This window comes from Papio anubis, chromosome 20 (assembly GCF_008728515.1).
Source record: "Papio anubis isolate 15944 chromosome 20, Panubis1.0, whole genome shotgun sequence".
Taxonomy (NCBI): domain Eukaryota; kingdom Metazoa; phylum Chordata; class Mammalia; order Primates; family Cercopithecidae; genus Papio; species Papio anubis.
In genome coordinates this window covers 43,150,794-43,167,875 of record NC_044995.1, presented here as the reverse complement: position 1 = coordinate 43,167,875, position 17,082 = coordinate 43,150,794, and the positions used below count along the sequence as shown (strand labels likewise).

The following is a 17,082-nucleotide window of genomic DNA, read 5'->3' as shown; positions in this document are numbered from 1 at the left end:
GCGAGGTTGGAGGCGGGGCCTGCGCAAGGCGTTCGGATAGGGGGCGGGGCCTGAGGGCAGAGTGAACGTGGAGTGCAACTTGGACGCTGGTGGAGTCTTGCTATCCCAGGGTAATCAGAGCGCACTTCAGGCGACTCCGTGAACAGAGGTCCGGGTTCAAAATGGGCACCTTCATCCCCTCTAGTCTTGTCCCAACATCAGCCCTGGACAGGCGATAAACAGCAGTTCTTATTTTATTTATTTATTTATTTTTTGAGACGGAGTTTCGCTCTTGCTGCCCAGGCTGGAGTGTAATGGCACGATCTCGGCTCACTGCAACCTCCGCTTCCCGGGCTCAAGCGATTCTCCTGCCTCAGCCTCCCAAGTGGCTGGGATTACAGGCGCCCACCACCACGTCTGGCTAATATTTTGTATTTTTAGTAGAGACGGGGTTTCACCATGTTGTCCAGGCTGGTCGTGAACTCCTGACCTCAGGTGATCTACCCGCCTCGGCCTCCCAAAGTACTGGGATTACAGGCGTGAGCCACCGCGCCCGGCCAGTTCTTCTTTATTTTTTATAGTGTTGAGACAGGGTCTTGCACTGTCGCCCAGACTGGAGCGCAGTGATGCGATCATAGCTCGCTACAGCCTTGACCTCCTGGGCTCAGCCGATCCTCCCATCTCAGCCTCCCGAGTAGCTGGGATTACTGGCGTGCGCCACCGTGCCCAGCTACTTATTACATTCTTTTTAGAGGCAGGATCTCTCTGTGTTGCCCAGGCCGGTCCTGGGCTCAAACGATCCTCCCGCCTCGGCCTCCCAAGTGTTAGGATTGCAGGCGTGAGCCACCTTGCCTCCCCTTTCACTCACATTTTAAAATGGGTAAACAGCATCGCTTGAGCCAGGGAGGTCGAGGCTGCAGTGAGCGTGATGGCACCACTGCACTCCTGCCTGGTCGAAAAAGCAAGACCCCATCTCTAAAAGTGAAATAAAAATAAATTAAAATGGGGAAATAGTAAATCAACAAGTGCAAAAACAATCTTTTGTCCTATTCAGTGCAATGAAGGAAACAATGAAATGTGGAAGTGATGGGTCAGGGAAGCCACTCTGAGGAGGTGACTTCGGAGCTGTCTCCAGATGATCAAGGAGTGAGCTGGTGGAAAGCCCGAGGAGCGGGGGCTTTACCGGATAGCTGGTGCAGATGTCCTGGAGTGGGGTGGGACGGGCTTATTTTGGTCAAAGAGCAGCGAGGAGATGAGAGCACCACTGGAGTAGAGTGGAGCGGGGGTGTGGAGGTCAGAAAGTGAATATGGTGCAGGGCAGGTCATGCAGGGCCATGGGAGTGGTGCAGAGAGAGGAGTGTGGTTTCTGTTGTAACCACTGATGAATTTTTAGCAGGGGGAGGCGCATCATCTGATTCCTGGCAGTCACTTGGAGGAGGATGGGCTGTTGAGAGGGTAGTAAGGTAGACCTAACATCTTAGATCTCTATGATACATCATGCTGCCATTCAAGAGGTGTTTGCTGAGTTCTAGGCAACTGTAGGTTTTTTGTTTGTTTGTTTGTTTTGACGAAGTCTGGCACTGTCACCCAGGCTGGAGTGCAGTGGCGCGATCTCGGCTCACTGCAACCTCTGCCCCCCGGGTTCAAGCGATTCTCCTGCCTCAGCCTCCTGAGTAGCTGGGATTACAGGCATGTGCCACCACGCCCGGCTAATTTTGTATTTTTAGTAGAGACAGGTTTCTCCATGTTGGTCAGGCTGGTCTCAAACTCCAAACCTCAGGTGATCCACCCACCTCAGCCTCCCAAAGTGTTGGGATTACAGGCATGAGCCATTGCACCTGGCCATAACTGTAGGTTTTATGTGCAATGTATTTCCATCTGTAAAGCAAATTGTACTTAAATGCACTTTGTTTTTTTTTTTTTGAGACAGAGTCTTACTTTGTCCCCCAGGATGCTTTGCAGTGGCATGATATTGGATCATTGCAACCTCCGCCTCCTGGGTTCAAGCAATTCTCTTGCTTCAGCCTCCCAAGTAGCTGGGACTACAGGCTTGCGCCACCACGCTTGGCTAATTTTTGTTTGTATTTGTAGTAGAGACAGGGTTTTGCCATGTTGGCTAGGCTAGTCTTGAACTCCTGGCCTCAGCAATCCATCTGCCTTGGGCTTACAAAGTACTGGGATTACAGGCATGAGCCACTGCATCCGGCTTTTTTGTTTGTTTGTTTGTTTGAGACACAGTCACACTCTGTTGCTCAGGCTGGAGTGCAGTGATGTGATCACAGCTCAGTGCAGCCTCAACCTCCCTGGGCTCAAGTGATCCTCCTACCTCAGCCTCCCTAGTAGCTGGTACTAAAGGTATGTGCTACCACACCCAGCTAATTTTTATATTTTTTGTAGAGATGGGGTTTTGTCATGTTGCCCAGGATGGTCTAGAACTTCTGGGCTCAAGTGATCTACCCGCGTCAGCCTCCCAAAATGTTGGGATTTCAGGTATGAGCTACTGTATCCAGCCCCCTATGGGCTTTTATATGCAGAGAATACCTTTAGGAGATATTTAAAAACTAGGGAGAGGAACAGGGATGTTTGAGTGGGAGAGAGATTGAGTTTTCACTTTTGTGATTTTTAATTAAAAAAGTTTTTTTTGGGCTGGGCGCGGTGGCTCAAGCCTGTAATCCCAGCACTTTGGGAGGCCGAAACGGGTGGATCACAAGGTCAGGAGATCAAGACCATCCTGGCTAACATGGTGAAAAAAAAAAAAAAAAAAAAAAAAAAAATTTCTGTTCAGGCGTGGTGTCTCAAGCCTGCAATCCCAGCACTTTGGGAGGCTGAGGTGGGAGGATCGCTTGAGACCAGAATTTAGAGGCTGCAGTGAGCTGTGTTCATGCCACTGCACTCCTTCCTGGGCAACAGAGCAAGACCGTGTTTCTAAGAAAATAAAACAAAAGGCCAGGCATGGTGGCTTACGCCTGTAATCCCAGCACTTTGGGAGTCTTAGGCGGGTGGATTACGAGGTCAGGAGTTCGAGAACAGCCTGACCAACATGGTGAAACCCTATCTCTACTAAAAATACAAAAATTAGCCGGGCATGGTGGCGCCTTCGTGTAATCCTAGCTACTCGGGAGGCTGAGGCAGGAGAATCGCTTGAACCTGGGAGGCAGAGGTTGTGGTGAGCCAAGATTGCGCCACTGCACTCCAGCCTGGGTGACAGAGCGAGACTCCATCTCAAAAATAAATACATACATACATATAAGAGTAAAACAAAAATAAACAAATTAAAATTTTTTCTTTTAATTATTCAGTTAAAAACTCATTTGCTTTAAAAAACAAAGATCATTTTAATGTAGGGTGAGGAAGTGTGTGTGTGTGTGTGTGTGTGTGCAGGGGAGGCTAGTGCAATCTGGCGAAGGATGGGGTGAGGCAGCAGAAGACACAGGGACCCAAGGAAGGAAGGGAGAGGAGGGACCGGACTTAAGAAATTTTGTAAAAGAGTCAACAGGATGTGGGGTGAGCAGCAGGCAGGGCAGACATGACTGAGGTCTGCAGTCTGAAGATGCCTGTAACCTAGATAGGAGATGATATCTGTTAGCATATGCTAAACCTTTAAGATAATGGCCCATGAGGCCGTGCACAGTGGCTCACACCTGTAATCACAGCACTTTGGGAGGGTGATGCGGGATCATGATTTGAGTCCAGGAATCCAAGGCTGCAGGGAGCTATGATCATACCACTGCATTCCAGTCTGGGGCAACAGAGTGAAACCCTGTCTCAAAACAACAGCAACAAGAATCAGATGCTGGAGTGCAGTGGTGCGTGCCTGTAATCTCAGATACTGGGGGAGGGCTGAAGTGGGAGGATTGCAGGAGCCCAGGTGGTCGAGACCAGCCTGAGCAACACAGTGAGACCCCATCTTCAAAATCTTCAAATAAAAAAAAAAAAAAAAGGAAATTCAGAGATGGAGAGCACCAGGGTCATTTGAGGGATTGCTAAATACTTTTGTGTCATCATTGAGCAATAAAATGGCCCTTGAGACCCAGTTGCAGCCTTGAGGATTTTTTCCAGCCATGCTCAGCTTCCCAAGACAGGCACAGAAGGGAGAATAGATTCTGCAGAAGGCTCTCCTGGCCAGTCTTGCTCTGTGTGTGTGTGTGTGTGTGTGTGTGTGTGTCTTGTTCTGTCACCCAGACGAGTGCAGTGGCACAACTTCGGCTCACTGCAACTTCCACCTCCTGGGCTCAAGCGATTCTCCTGCCTCAGCCTCCAGAGTAGCTGGGACTATAGTCGTGCGCATCACGCCCAGCTAATTTTTGTATTTTTAGTAGAGATGGGGTCTCACCATGTGGGTCAGGCTGGTCTCGAACTCCTTATTTCAAGTGATCTGCCCGCCTCAGCCTCCCAAAGCCCTGGGATTACAGGCATGAGCCACTGTGCCCGGCCGCTAGTCTTGCTTTGATTCCTGGCTGTACTGGGGATTCCCGATGCCCCATTCTCCAGTTGGGTATTCTGTGCCTGAAGTTTGCTCATCACAGCTTAAATCACTCTGTGCAGTGCTTGTCAACCAAATCCACTGAGACCGACCCTCTCCCACCTTCCTGACTCCTGCTGCAACGCCCATTCCACCTCTGAATTCCCCTCTTCTGTGGGCCAGTCCTGACCTCACCAGTCGGCCCCATCTCTACGGGACTGGCTTCTCTTTGAGGGGCTGAGTGCGGAGTGGGTGTCCATATATTTAATAATAATTTAGAAAGCTAGAATAATCTAGAAAGCTAGAATTATTATTATTATTATTATTTATTAGAGAGACAGGGTTTAGCTGTGTTGCCCAGGCTGGAGTACAATGTTGCAATTACAGCTCACTGCAGCCTGGACCTGCTGGGCTCAAGTGATCCTCCCACCTCAGCCTCCTGAGTATCTGGGAATACAGGCATGCACCACGACACTAGCTTTTTTTTTTTTTTTTGAGATGGAGTCTCGCTCTGTCACCCAGGCTGGAGTGCAGTGGCGTGATCTCAGCTCACTGCTGCAACCTCCGCCTCCCAGGTTCAAGCAATTATCCTGCCTCAGCCTCCTAAGTAGCTGGGACCACAGGTGTGCACCACCATGCCCAGCTAATTTTTTTGTAGTTTTAGCAGAGATGGGGTTTCACCTTGTTAGCCAGGATGGTCTCGAACTCCCGACCTCGTGATCTGCCTACCTTGGCCTCCCAAAGTGCTGGGATTACAGGCATGAGTCACTGCGCCCAGCCAATTTTAAAATTTTTTTGTAGTGACAGGGTATTAGTAGGTTGCCTACGGTGGTCAAACCTTAAGTGATCCTCCTGCCTTAGCCTCCCAAAGTGCTGGGATTACAGCTGTGAGGTACCATGCTTGGCCAGGATTTGATTTATTTTAGTATTAGAGATGGTCTTGCTGGGTTGCCCAGGCTGCAGCGCAGTGACATGATTATAGCTAACTTCAGCCTTGAACTCCTGAGATCAGGTGATCCTCCAGCTTTGGCCTCACAAAGTGCTGGGACTACAGGCATGCACAACCACTCCCAAAATTCAGGATTTTTTTTTTTTTTTTTTTTTTTAAGACAGAGTCTTACTCTATTGCTCAGGCTGGAGTTCCATGGTGCAATCTTGGCTCACTGCAACCTCCACCTCCTGCCTCAGCCTCTCAAGTATCTGGAACTACAGGCGCGTTCCACCACGCCCAGCTAATTTTAGTATGTTCAGTAGAGACAGGGTTTCACCATGTTGGCCAGGCTGGTCTTGAACTCCTGAGCTCGGATGATCCGCCCGCCTTGGCCTCCCAAAGTGCTGGGATTACAGGCATGAGCCACTGCACCCAGCCCAAATTTCAGGATGTTTAGGCTCAGACCATAGCAGGACTCCCAGCAGGTTCCAACTGCCCTTGCAGGGAGCCCTAGAATGCTGAGACTCCAGCAGGAAATGAGGGCTCTTAAACGTCAGAACTAGTCTTGACCCCAGTTGGGTGAAGACTAAGAGGGCACAGACATAGGATTGGTGGGCAGGGGGCAGGAGTGACCCAGAGTGCATTGAGGGTGGGAGCATGTGGGACCTGCCTCTCTCCACAGGTCCCGGATGGGTTTGGTGGCTGTAGCTTCAAGACTAACAGGACCTGCTGGACCATTTGGGATACAGTTTCTGGAAGGGAAACTGGGACAAATTCTTTCTTTTCTTTTCTTTCTTTCTTTTCTGAGATGGAGTCTTGCTCTGTCGCCCAGGCCGGAATGCAGTGGCGCAATCTCGGCTCACTGCAACCTCCGCCTCCCGGGTTCAAGCGATTCTCCTGCCTCAGCCTTCTGAGTAGCTGGGATCACAGGCGCCCACCGCCACGCCTGGCTAATTTTTTTTTTTTTTTTTTTTGTGAGATGGAGTCTCACTCTGTCATCTAGGCTGGAGTGCAATGGCATAATCTTGGCTTACTGCAACCTTCACTCCCGAGTTCAAGCAATTCTCCTGCCCCAGCCTCCTGAGTAGCTGGGATTACAGGTGCCCACCACCACACTCGGATAATTTTTGTATTGTTAGTAGAGACGGGGTTTCATCATGTTGGCCAGGCTGGTCTCGAACTCCTGACCTCATGATCCACCTGCCTTGGCTTCCCAAAGTGCCGGGATTATAGGCGTGAGCCACTGTGCCTGGCCATGACAATTTCTTTTTTTTTTTCCGAGATGGAGTCTGGCTCTGTTGCCCAGGCTGGAGTGCAATGGCGTGATCTTGGCTCATGGCAACCTCTGCCTCCCGGGTTCAAGCGATTCTCCTGCTTCAGCCTCCCCAGTAGCTGGGATTACAGGCAGGCACCACCACACCCAGCTAATTTTTTTTTTTTTTTTTTTTTAAATTTTTAGTAGAAACAGGGTTTTGTCATGTTATCCAAGCTGGTCTTGAACTCCTGATCTCAAGTGATCCGTCTGCCTTCACCTCCCAAAGCACTGGGATTACAGGTGTGAGCCACTGCACCCGGCCCAAACTGGGACAAATTCAAGCTTTGTGGCCACATATGAATACAAGGCATGGCTCTGTGCAGTGTTGGGTCAGTGAACCTCTTTGAACCTCCATCGTTCCACCTGTAAGATGGGGTCCTTCTACCTCACAGGGTTGTGAAAACACTGTTCTTTTTGGGCACGTAGTAAGTTAACTCATGCTTTCACCTGGCAAACATTTATTGCCTTAGTGATGACAGAATGAGCAAAGTCACGCTTGTCAATGACCCCTCCCCCCAACTGTGCCTGGCACTTTGCCAACAGCACAGGACTCAAGACTCATTTCTTAATCACATGGCAGTTGGGAGGTAGATTCTGCTGTTAGTCCCGTTTGACACACGCAGAAGTGGAGAATGGGCAGCGGGTGTGATGTTGGGGGAAGACCAGGGCCCAGGGGTGGGGGCTGCAGCAGTGACTCACAGACCCAGGGCCTGGGCAGGACTGGAGGCCACAGGACTGGACTTTTAGTTCATTGCAGCCCAGGTAAACGAGGCTTTCATTGGCAGGGCCTGGCTCCCCACCAGGCAGGCAGGCAGACAGGCGGGCAAAAGAGAAGGCAGAATCCCAGGACCCAGCTCAGATCTTCTCCACGTAGTTTCCTGGGAAAAGGCCCTCCTGGCCGTGAAGCCGGCCCTTCCACCAGCCCGAGGAATCTGTGGGAGAGAGGAAAGCTTGAGGTGCCCCTAGCTGGCCCTGGAGAAAGCTCTCATGCCTGCTCCGTCTGTCTTGTTCATGAGGTCTCCCTAATGTTATCCAGGCTGGTCTTGAACTCCTGGGCTTAAGCCATCCTCCTGCCTCAGCCTCCCAAAATGCTGGGAGCCACTGCATCCGGCCATTTCCACTCTTAGAATTTTTTTTTTTGGTAAATCTTTTGTAGAGATGGGGTCTTGCTAGGTTGCCCAGGCTTGTCTCAAACTCCTGACCTCAAGTGATCCTTCTGCCTCGGCCACCCAAAGTGCTGGGATTACAGGCATGAGCCACCTCACCCGTCTGTTACCTCTGTTCTCCCGTGGGGAGGGTGTACAGTGGTGGGGTCTGCCTGGTGATGTCAGGGTTCTTACCGCTCCCCTCACCCCAGCTTCTGCCCTGGTACACACACCTTCCATGAGGATCTCGATGACCTCGTTCACATTGAAGCTCAGCTCGTCCACATCTTGGCCCACATACTGGTATAGCGCCCGGCACCTGGGGCCATGTGTCCGAGGCTGGGGCTTGGGTCGGCCCACACCAGGCACTGGCCGTTGCCCCACACTGCGCTTCCTCTGCATGCTGTGAGCACAGGGGGTTTGAGTCACAGCCCCAGATACTCCCCTACCCCCTGCCCACTTCCTGGGGCTGCCCTCCCACCCCACCTACCCGGCCATGCCCTGGTCAGGCACGTTGAGGAATTCTGTGTTGTGCTCTGAGGGCAGCCGTGCCCGGGGTCGTCTGCTGGCTCCCAGGGATGTGGACGGAGGGCCCCGGGGAGGCCGGTGGGAGCTCCCTCCAGACATGATCTCCAGGGGCAGGGGGCCCCCTCTGGCAGAGGGGGGCACCCCATTGCGATCCATGCCTGTGGCAGGAGCAAGGATGAAGGCATGTACTAGGGTGATGCTAGGAGGATTTGAGGAGGACTTGGCTCCAAGTTCCCAGTCTGAGGGAGGAGATTGCCATGCTCTCAACCCAGTGTGGTAAGGATTGGGCCAGACAGAGGGGCTCTGGGGCTAGGAGGGCCTAGACAGAGGCTTTTTTTTTTGAGATGGAGTCTTGCTCTGTCACCCAGGCTGGAGTGCAGTGGCGCAATCTCGGCTCACTGCAAGCTCCGCCTCCCGGGTTTGTGCCATTCTCCTGCCTCAGCCTCCCGAATAGCTGGGACTACAGGTGCCTGCCACCACGCCCAGCTAATTTTTTTGTATTTTTAGTAGAGATGGGGTTTCACCGTGTTTGCCAGGATGGTCTTGATCTCCTGAACTCATGATCGGCCCACTTTGGCCTCCCAAAGTGCTGGGATTACAGGTGTGAGCCACCGCACCTGGCCGACAGACGCTTTTTTAAGAATTTTAAAATCATTTTTTACTTTTATTTGTTTATTTTGAGACATGGTCTCACTCTTGCCCAGGCTGGAGTGCAGTGGTACAATCATAGCTCACTGCAACTCTGATGTCCTGGGCTCAATCAATCCTCCCTCCTTAGCCTCCTCTTAGGGGCAGCTGGGACTACAGGTATGCTCCACTATGCCCAGTTGATTTTTATAATTTTTAAAGTAGAGATGGGGTCTCACTATGTTGACCAGGCTGGTCTCAAACTCCTGGCCTCAGGCAATCCTCCCACTTCAGCCTCCCAACATGCTGGTTTTATAGGCATGCGCCACTGCACTTCGCCTTATTTATTTTTTATTTGTTTAGAGACAGGTTTTGTTCTGTGGCCCAGGATGGAGTGCAGTGGTGAGATCATAGCTCACTGCAGCCTCCAACTCCAAGGCTCACATGCTATCCTCCCCTCTCAGCCTCCTAAATAGCTGGGACTACAGGCACACACCACCTTGCCCAGCTAATTTAAAAAGAATTTTTAGGTCAGGCACGGTGGCTCAAGTCTGTGATCCTAGCACTTTGGGAGGTCAAGGTGGGCAGATCATGAGGTCAGGAGTTCATGACAAGTCTGGCCAACATAGTGAAACTCCATCTCTACTAAAAATACAAAAATTAGCCAGGCATGGTGGTGCTGCCTGTAGTCCCAGCTACCGGGGAGGCTGGGAGGGCTTCGCCAACCAGGGAGGTGGAGGTTACAGTGAGCGGAATCCATGCACTGCACACTCCAGCCTGAGCAGCAGAGGCTGAGACTCAGTCTCAAAGAAAGAAAAGGCCAGGTCTTGGTGGCTCCGCCTGTAATCCCAGCACTTTGGGAGGCCTAGGTGGGTTGAGATCCGCGAGGAGTCCCAGGAGTTCAAGACCAGCCTGGCCAGCATGTGAAACCCCTGTCCCTACTAAAGATAAAAAATTGGTTAGGCATGGTGATCGGCACCTGTCCCAGCTACTACAGAGCAGAGAATCTGGAAGAACCAGAAGGCAGAAGGTTGGTGTGCTGGGGTTTACCATTGCCTCCAGCCTGGTGACTCTGTCTCAAAAAAAAAAAAAAGGAAACTGAGCAATTGGCACATGCCTGTGTCTCCCCAACTCTCCAGGAGGCTGAGGCAGAGTGCTTGGTGGAGGTGGATGTTGCAGTGAGCCAAGATCGAGCCACTGCACTCCAGACTGGGTGATAGAGCGAGGCTCTGTCTTGAAAATAAAAAAAAAAAGAATTTTTAGTAGAGACGGGATCTGGCTGTGTTGCCCAGGCTGATCTTGAACTCAAGTGATCCTCCTGCCTTGGCCTCCAAGAGTGCTGGGATTACAGGTGTGAGCCACCTGGCCGGGCCAGGAGCAGCTTTGCAGGAGCAAGTTTCCCTCCTCCTCTCCTCTGTAGAAAGGCTTCTGTGGGTAAGTCTTGGTGGATACATAAGAGCTCAACAAATGGAATGGGAATTTGAGAGAGTAGCAGAGAAATGGTCCAAAGGCCTGGAGGTAAGAATAAATTTGGTGGGTTGGGAAAAGAAGATGTAGTTTGAGGCCAGGCACTGTGGCTCACACCTGTTAATCCCAGCACTATGGGAGGCCGAGACGGGTGGATCACCTGAGGTCAGGAGTTCGAGACAAGCCTGGCCAGTGTGATGAAACCCTGCCTCTACTAAAACGATACAAAAATTAGCCGGGCGTGGTGGTGGTTGCCTGTAACTCAGCTACTCGGGAGGCTGAGGCAGGAGAATCGCTTGAATCCAGGAGGCGGAGGTTGCAGTGAGCTGAGATTTTGCCACTGCACTCCAGCCTGGGAGACAAGAGTTGGACTGCGTCTCAAACAAACAAAAAACAAAAAAAGAGGCTGGGCACTGTGGCTCATGCCTGTAATCCCAGCACTTTGGGAGGCCAAGGCGGGAGGCTCACGAGGTCAGGAGATCGAGACCATCCTGGCTAACACGGTGAAACCCTGTCTCTACTAAAAATACAAAAAACTAGCTGGGCATGGTGGTGGGCACCTGTAGTCCCAGCTATTCGGGAGGCTGAGGCAGGAGAATGGCACGAACCCGGGAGGCGGAGCTTGCAGTGAGTCGAGATAGTGCCACTGCACTCCAGCCTGGGCGTCAGAGGGAGACTCCATCTCAAAAAACAAACAAACAAACAAATAGATGTAGTTTGCAGGGCAGGAGTGTAGGGTAGGAGGAGAGAAGATGTCAGTGGTTAGCTGGGTTTGGGTTTTGAAGGGCTCTGAATGCCAAACTAAGTTTAGCCTTTATTCTATGGGAGACATGGAGCTATGGAGAGTTCTGGACAGAGAAGTAAGTGGTAAATTGTATTTGTTAGATTTCGTTTGCTGAAGGTCTGGTTTAGGCCATGGGACCCACAAAACACAAGGGAAGACAGCAAGAGACGCAGCTCCTCACCTCTCGGGGGCCCAGGGGCCGCCCGGGTAGGGGCCGCCCGGGTAGGGGCCTGGGACGACCTCCGAGGTCTTCCCTTGGCCATTCCCTTCCGCGTAGGCTCTGAAAGAAGAGTGTCAGGGATTTGAGTGATAGACGACGCTCTTTGCCCCGCCCACAAGTCTAGTCCATTCTGAGGTTACGCCGCACCCCGCCCCCTCAGACTCTCCCATTAGCACCGCCCCTTAGGTACAGGTACATTGGCTCCGCCCAGTAATTGGCCTCGCCCCCAAGTGCCCCACACCTCACTGGTCTTGCTCTTTGGGCCCGCCCACTTTAGGACATTCCTTCATCGCTACCGGGTTCCAGGGTTGCCGATCTGGCCACACCCCTCTACATTTCTCGCCCCCCCATTGGTCATGTCTTCCCCTTAACAGCCTTTCTCTCTCTCTAGACCCGCCCCTTCCTTGCTGTTGCCCACTCTGGTCCATCCTGCCGGCTCCGCCCCACTGTTTTGATTGGGTTCCTCCATGGTCACGTCCCGCCTCCACATTTCATGCCCACTCATTGGTTGCAGCCTTTCTTTAAAAGTCTCTCTCTCTGTCCGGGAGCGGTGGCTCACGCCTGTAATCCCAGCACTTTGGGAAGCCGAGGCGGGTGGATCATGAGGTCAGGAGTTCAAGACCATCCTGGCCAAGATGGTGAAACCCCGTCTCTACTAAAACCACAAAAATTAGCTGGGCGCGGTGGCAGGCGCTTGTAATCCCGGCTACTCGGGAGGCTGAGGCAAGAGAATCGCTTGAATCCGGGTGGCGGAGGTTGTGGTGAGCCAAGATCGTGCCACTGCACTCCAGCCTGGGCGACAGAACAGAATGAGACTCCGCCTCAAAAACAAAAACAAAAACAAAAACAAAAAAAACAGGCCGGGCCGCGCGCGGTGGCTCAGGCCTGTAATCCCAGCACTTTGGGAGGCCGAGACTGGCGGATCACGAGGTCAGGAGGTCGAGACCATCCTGGCGCACACGGTGAAACCCCGTCTCTACTAAAAAATACAAAAACCTAGCCGGGCGTGGTGGCGGGCACTTGTAGTCCCAACTACTCGGGAGGCTGAGGCAGGAGAATGGCGTGAACCCGGGAAGCGGAGCTTGCAGTGAGCCGAGATCGCGCCACTGCACTCCAGCCTGGGCGACAGAGCGAGACTCCATCTCAAAAAAAGAAAACCTCAAAAACCTCAAAAAAGTCTCTCTTTCTCTCTCTCTCTAGACCCTCCCCTTCCTGGCCTTTGTCCACTCTTAACCAGCCTCGCTGGCCCCGCCCTCTCCCCGTCTCTGAAGCCTTCATTGGTCCGCTCTCTTGCCCCGCCTCCTCTGCCGCGCAGACTCACTGGAGCTCTTGGGCAGCCCATCGCCAACGCTAACGGTGAGGGTCCGACCGCCAACCTTGAGCACCGCCAAGTCGCCGGAGCCGCGGGAGAAGGTGACGCTGCGGGTGCCGCCACCGCCCCAGCCCTCCTTCTTCACCCGGAACTGTAGTCTGTGGGGAGAGAAGAAAGCTTGGGGGCGCGGGCCGGGGTCCCCCGCCCCATCCCACCCTCGCGGTTCCGGGGCAGGGGCGGGGCCGGGGCCGAGGCGCAGTTCGGCCGGGTAGGTGGAGCGGGAGAGGGTGCTCCGCGCCGAGACCACCCTGAAATGGTGCTGGGGTTGGCGGGGCCGTACGTGTCGCTGAAGGTGAGGGGCAGGGGCCTCCGAGTCGCCTCCTCGAAGCGCTTGCACAGAAGGCTGACGAACTCGGTCTTGAAGACGCTCTCCAGGAAGCTGTCGACGGCGTCCTCTTGGAGGATGAAGAAGTCGTCCTGTCGCGTGCTGGGGAGGGGCGGGTGAGAGGGTCAGGTGGGACACAGGTGAGAGTGACAGGTGAAGGTGGCTGAAGGTGAATTTAGGGAAGGGTCAGTTAAGGGCCGAGTCAGGGGTGACCAGGTAGGAGAAAAAGAGGGATGTGGCGAGGAGTGGGAGAGGTGGTTACAAAAGAGGGCCAGGTGAGGTCTAATAAGAGGGTAAGGTGCAGGACAGAAGCTTTTGGCACCTAAGAATCATGAGCGTAGGGGGCAGGTGAACATGACAGGTGGGGTCATGAGAGGGCTACAGGCATGGCACCAGGTAAGATTGTCAGGGTAAGAGACAGGGTCACTAGAATGAGGGCAGCCAGGGGACAGGTTCGAGCGACTATGTGGCAGGTAGGAACCTGGCTTCACCTGAGGGAGACTCCCCGCAGAGCCTGGATGTCCAGCTTCTTCTTCAAGACTTCACGCACTTGGCCTTTCTCGGGTCCCTTCTTCACCTTCTCTCGCCCAATCACATACACACACTTGGGCGTCAGGATCAAGTCCCGCTTGATGGGCTGCGGGGATGCAGGATTAGAGGCCGGTGTCTGCAGCCTGGCCAGCCTGGCCACAGAGGGCCCACCCCAGGCAGAGGAGTGGTGCTGGCAGGTCAGGTGAGGAGGGTGGGATCCCTCCAGGTGAAGGTGTATGAGTCGTCTGTTTGTTTTGTAGACAGGGTCTCACTCTGTACCCTGGGCTGGAGTGCAGTAGTGCCATCATAACTCACTGCAACCTCCCCCTTCCGGGCTTGAGTGATCCACTAGCCTCAGCCTCCTGAGTAGCTGGGACCACAGGTGTACACCACCATGCCCAGCTAATTTTGGTATTTTTTGTAGAATCAGGGTTTTGCCCTGTTGCCCAGGCTGCTCTTGAACTCCTGAGCCCAAGCAAACTGTCTTCCTTAGCCTCCCAAAGGTTTGAGATTACAGGTGTGCGCCACCACACCTGGCCATGAGTTGTTATATAAGAAACAGAAGAAGGACCAGGCGCCGTGGCTCACACCTATAATCCCAGCACTTTGGGAGGCCAAGGTGGGCGGATTACGAGGTCAGGAGTTCGAAACCAGGCTGACCAACATGGTGAAACCCTGTTGCTACTAAAAATACAAAAATTAACTGGGCGTGGTGGCGGGCACCTGTAGTCCCAGCTACCCAGGAGGCTGAGGCAAGAGAATCGCTTGAACCCAGGAGGCGGAGATTGCAATGAGCTGCGATCCCGCCACTGCACTCCAGCCTGGGTGACAGAGCAAGACTCCATCTCAAAAACAAATAAAACAGATTGGGCGCGGTGACACACACCTGTAATCCCAGCACTTTGGGAGGCTGAGGCGGGCGGATCACGAGTTCAGGAGATCGTGACCGTCCTGGCTAACACCATGAAACCCCATCTCTACTAAAAACACAAAAAATTAGCTGGGTGTGGTGGCACGTGCCTGTAGTCCCAGCTACGTGGGAGGCTGAGGCAGGAGAATCGCTTGAGCCCGGGAGGCAGAAGTTGCAGTGACCCGAGGTTGTGCCACTGCACTCCAACCTGGGTGACAGAACAAGATTTTGACTCATACACACAAAAGAGCAAAACTGCATCTCAAACAAACAAAAAACCAACCAAACAACAACAAAAACAGAAGGAGGTCAGGCGGGAATGTGTTGGTTGGTTGGTTGGCTAGAAAAGGGTGTTTGGGTCAGTGAACAGGTGCTGGGTAGGTAAGGCAACTGCTGGACATGGGTGCCTGGGCCAGATGAGAGCACTTAGACCAGGCGAAAGTGCTTGGGCCATGTGACTGTAGCCAGCTCAGGTGAAGGTATTATGGTTCAGGTGAGGGTGTACAGGTCAGGTAAATAGGAGTATCTGGATCATGAGAGGAAGTGAGCAGGTACATATCTGAACTCTTATGAGTTTGTACAGGAAGGCAGGTGAATGTGCAAGCCGGTTGAGCTGGCCTGCGCTCAGAGTTCTCTGGGTCTAGTGGGGATACCTGTCTCGGTGAAAACATTTCAGGTGATGGTATACAGGTCATCTGAGGAGAGCCTGCCACATAGACCTATCCAGCAGGTGGATCCAGGTGAGATACCTTGCTGTATGTCACCATGAACCTGTCCAGCGGGTGTGTGGATCCAGGTGAGGCTGCAACTGTATGTCATACTTGCCATAGACCTGTGGCTTGGAGTGTGGATCAGGTGAAGACACCCAACAATGCATGTCATACCTGCCACATAGACCTGTCCAAAGCAGGTGTGTGGATCGGGTGAAGACACCCAACACTGTATGTATGGTATGTGAGGTTGTACAGATCATGCGAGGAGGTGTCTGCCACATAAAACTTGTCCAAGGTAGGTGAGGGTGTCCAGGCCATATGAGAATATCCATCCAGGTAAAGATGGTATATAGGTTATCTCAGTGTGTACCTGCCACACAGAGGCCTCTCTAAGGTGGGTAGGGTGAGTTACTGGGCTAGGTGACTCTCTGGGACATGAGATGTGGGTGAAGTGAGGGTGTACCTGGCCCACCCAGGTACAGGTGAGAGTAAACAGGCCAAGTCTGGGTGTACTTCTGGACAAGAGAGTCCAGGCTAGGTGATTAGAGTACACCTAGGTTTAGGGCTGTCTGGGGCAGAAGAGGATGTGTCTGTTGGTGGAGGTGCCCAGCTGTCTATGCCAAGCGCGAGTGCACCGGTCAGGTGGTGTATCTCTGTAGACAGCACGTACCTATGGACTAGGCTCCCTGGGCCAGGCGAGAGTGTACCTGTGGACAGGTGTATCTGGGCCAGGTGAAGGTATATCTAATTTCCAGGTTGAAGGGAGAGTGTACCTAATGGATGGGCGTGTCTAGGATAGGCAAGGGTGGCCCCGTGGTTGGGGTTTCTGGACAAGGTGAATGATTGTGTGATTGTGGAGAGATGCATCTGGCCAGGGGTGTATCTGATAGGTGTGTCGGGGCTACAAGTGCATGTTTGGTGGACAGCTGTGTCTGCCGTACTTGAGTGTATACCTGTGGGCAGGTGTGCCTATGCCAGATGAGGGTATACTTGTGATGGAACAGATGGATCTAGTCTGGGGGATCTAAGCCTGTGGGCAGGTGCATCTGGGCCAGGTGAGGGTGCTAGGCTGTAGCCAGGGTCTTGCCGTGCCCACCCACTAGTGCCTCACCTTGAAGCGGCGGTCGTACTTGGTGACCGAGTCGGCGAAGTCCACCCGCTCCCTCTTGCCCAGGAACTGACGCAGCTCAGGCCGCTCCTCCAGCCCCAGGTAGTCCCCGACGAAGTTCCGGTTGATGCTGTTGCGCCTCCGCTCCTTCTTGTTCAGCAGGATGTTGGAAGCTGTGGGGACAGAGGGTGGAGGGCAGAGCTCCTGACGCGGCTCCTCCAGGTCCTTGCGCCCCCAACCCTGCGCTGTGTACCCAAAGCCTCTCACCTTCCTCCCGCATCTCCTCATACTTCCGGACAGCCACGTGGCGCCGCCAGGCCTTCTGGATGGTTCGGGCAAAGCCGTCGAACTTTCGCTCTCGCACCTCCTCCAGGAGGAAAAGCTGGGCGGGGGTCGGGGGGGCAAGGGTGAATCCTGGTGTTTCCCCAGGGCCTGCAGTTCCGGGTTTTCCCTGGGTTTGCCCTACTCACACGCTTTTGCTCACCCACCCCCACACACGTGCTAATTTTTTTTTAAGAGGGGGGATCTTTGTTGTGACCCTTACTGAAAAAGAAAAGAAGAAAAAGGGGCCGGGTGCAGTGGCTCATCATGCCTGTAGTCCTAGCACTTCGGGAGGCCAAGGCGGGTGGATCACCTGAGGTCAGGAGTTGGAGAGGAGTCTGACC

General features: G+C 53.2%; 1 protein-coding gene across 2 annotated transcripts in view; it reads right to left on the bottom strand.

Moving 5' to 3' along the window:
- Positions 1 to 7,125: 7,125 nt before the first annotated feature.
- Positions 7,126 to 17,082, bottom strand: part of MYO1F (myosin IF) — a 58,178-nt gene continuing 48,221 nt past the window's right edge. For both annotated transcript variants that reach the window (XM_003914814.4, XM_021930636.2), the window contains 9 exons: positions 16,685 to 16,799; positions 16,421 to 16,590; positions 13,647 to 13,792; positions 13,111 to 13,257; positions 12,780 to 12,928; positions 11,420 to 11,518; positions 8,323 to 8,518; positions 8,066 to 8,235; positions 7,126 to 7,619 (listed from right to left, as the gene is read on the bottom strand). In XM_003914814.4, coding sequence (XP_003914863.1) covers positions 7,543 to 7,619; positions 8,066 to 8,235; positions 8,323 to 8,518; positions 11,420 to 11,518; positions 12,780 to 12,928; positions 13,111 to 13,257; positions 13,647 to 13,792; positions 16,421 to 16,590; positions 16,685 to 16,799 — 1,269 coding nt within the window. In that variant the 3' untranslated portion in view covers positions 7,126 to 7,542. The remainder of the gene's footprint in view (positions 7,620 to 8,065; positions 8,236 to 8,322; positions 8,519 to 11,419; positions 11,519 to 12,779; positions 12,929 to 13,110; positions 13,258 to 13,646; positions 13,793 to 16,420; positions 16,591 to 16,684; positions 16,800 to 17,082) is intronic.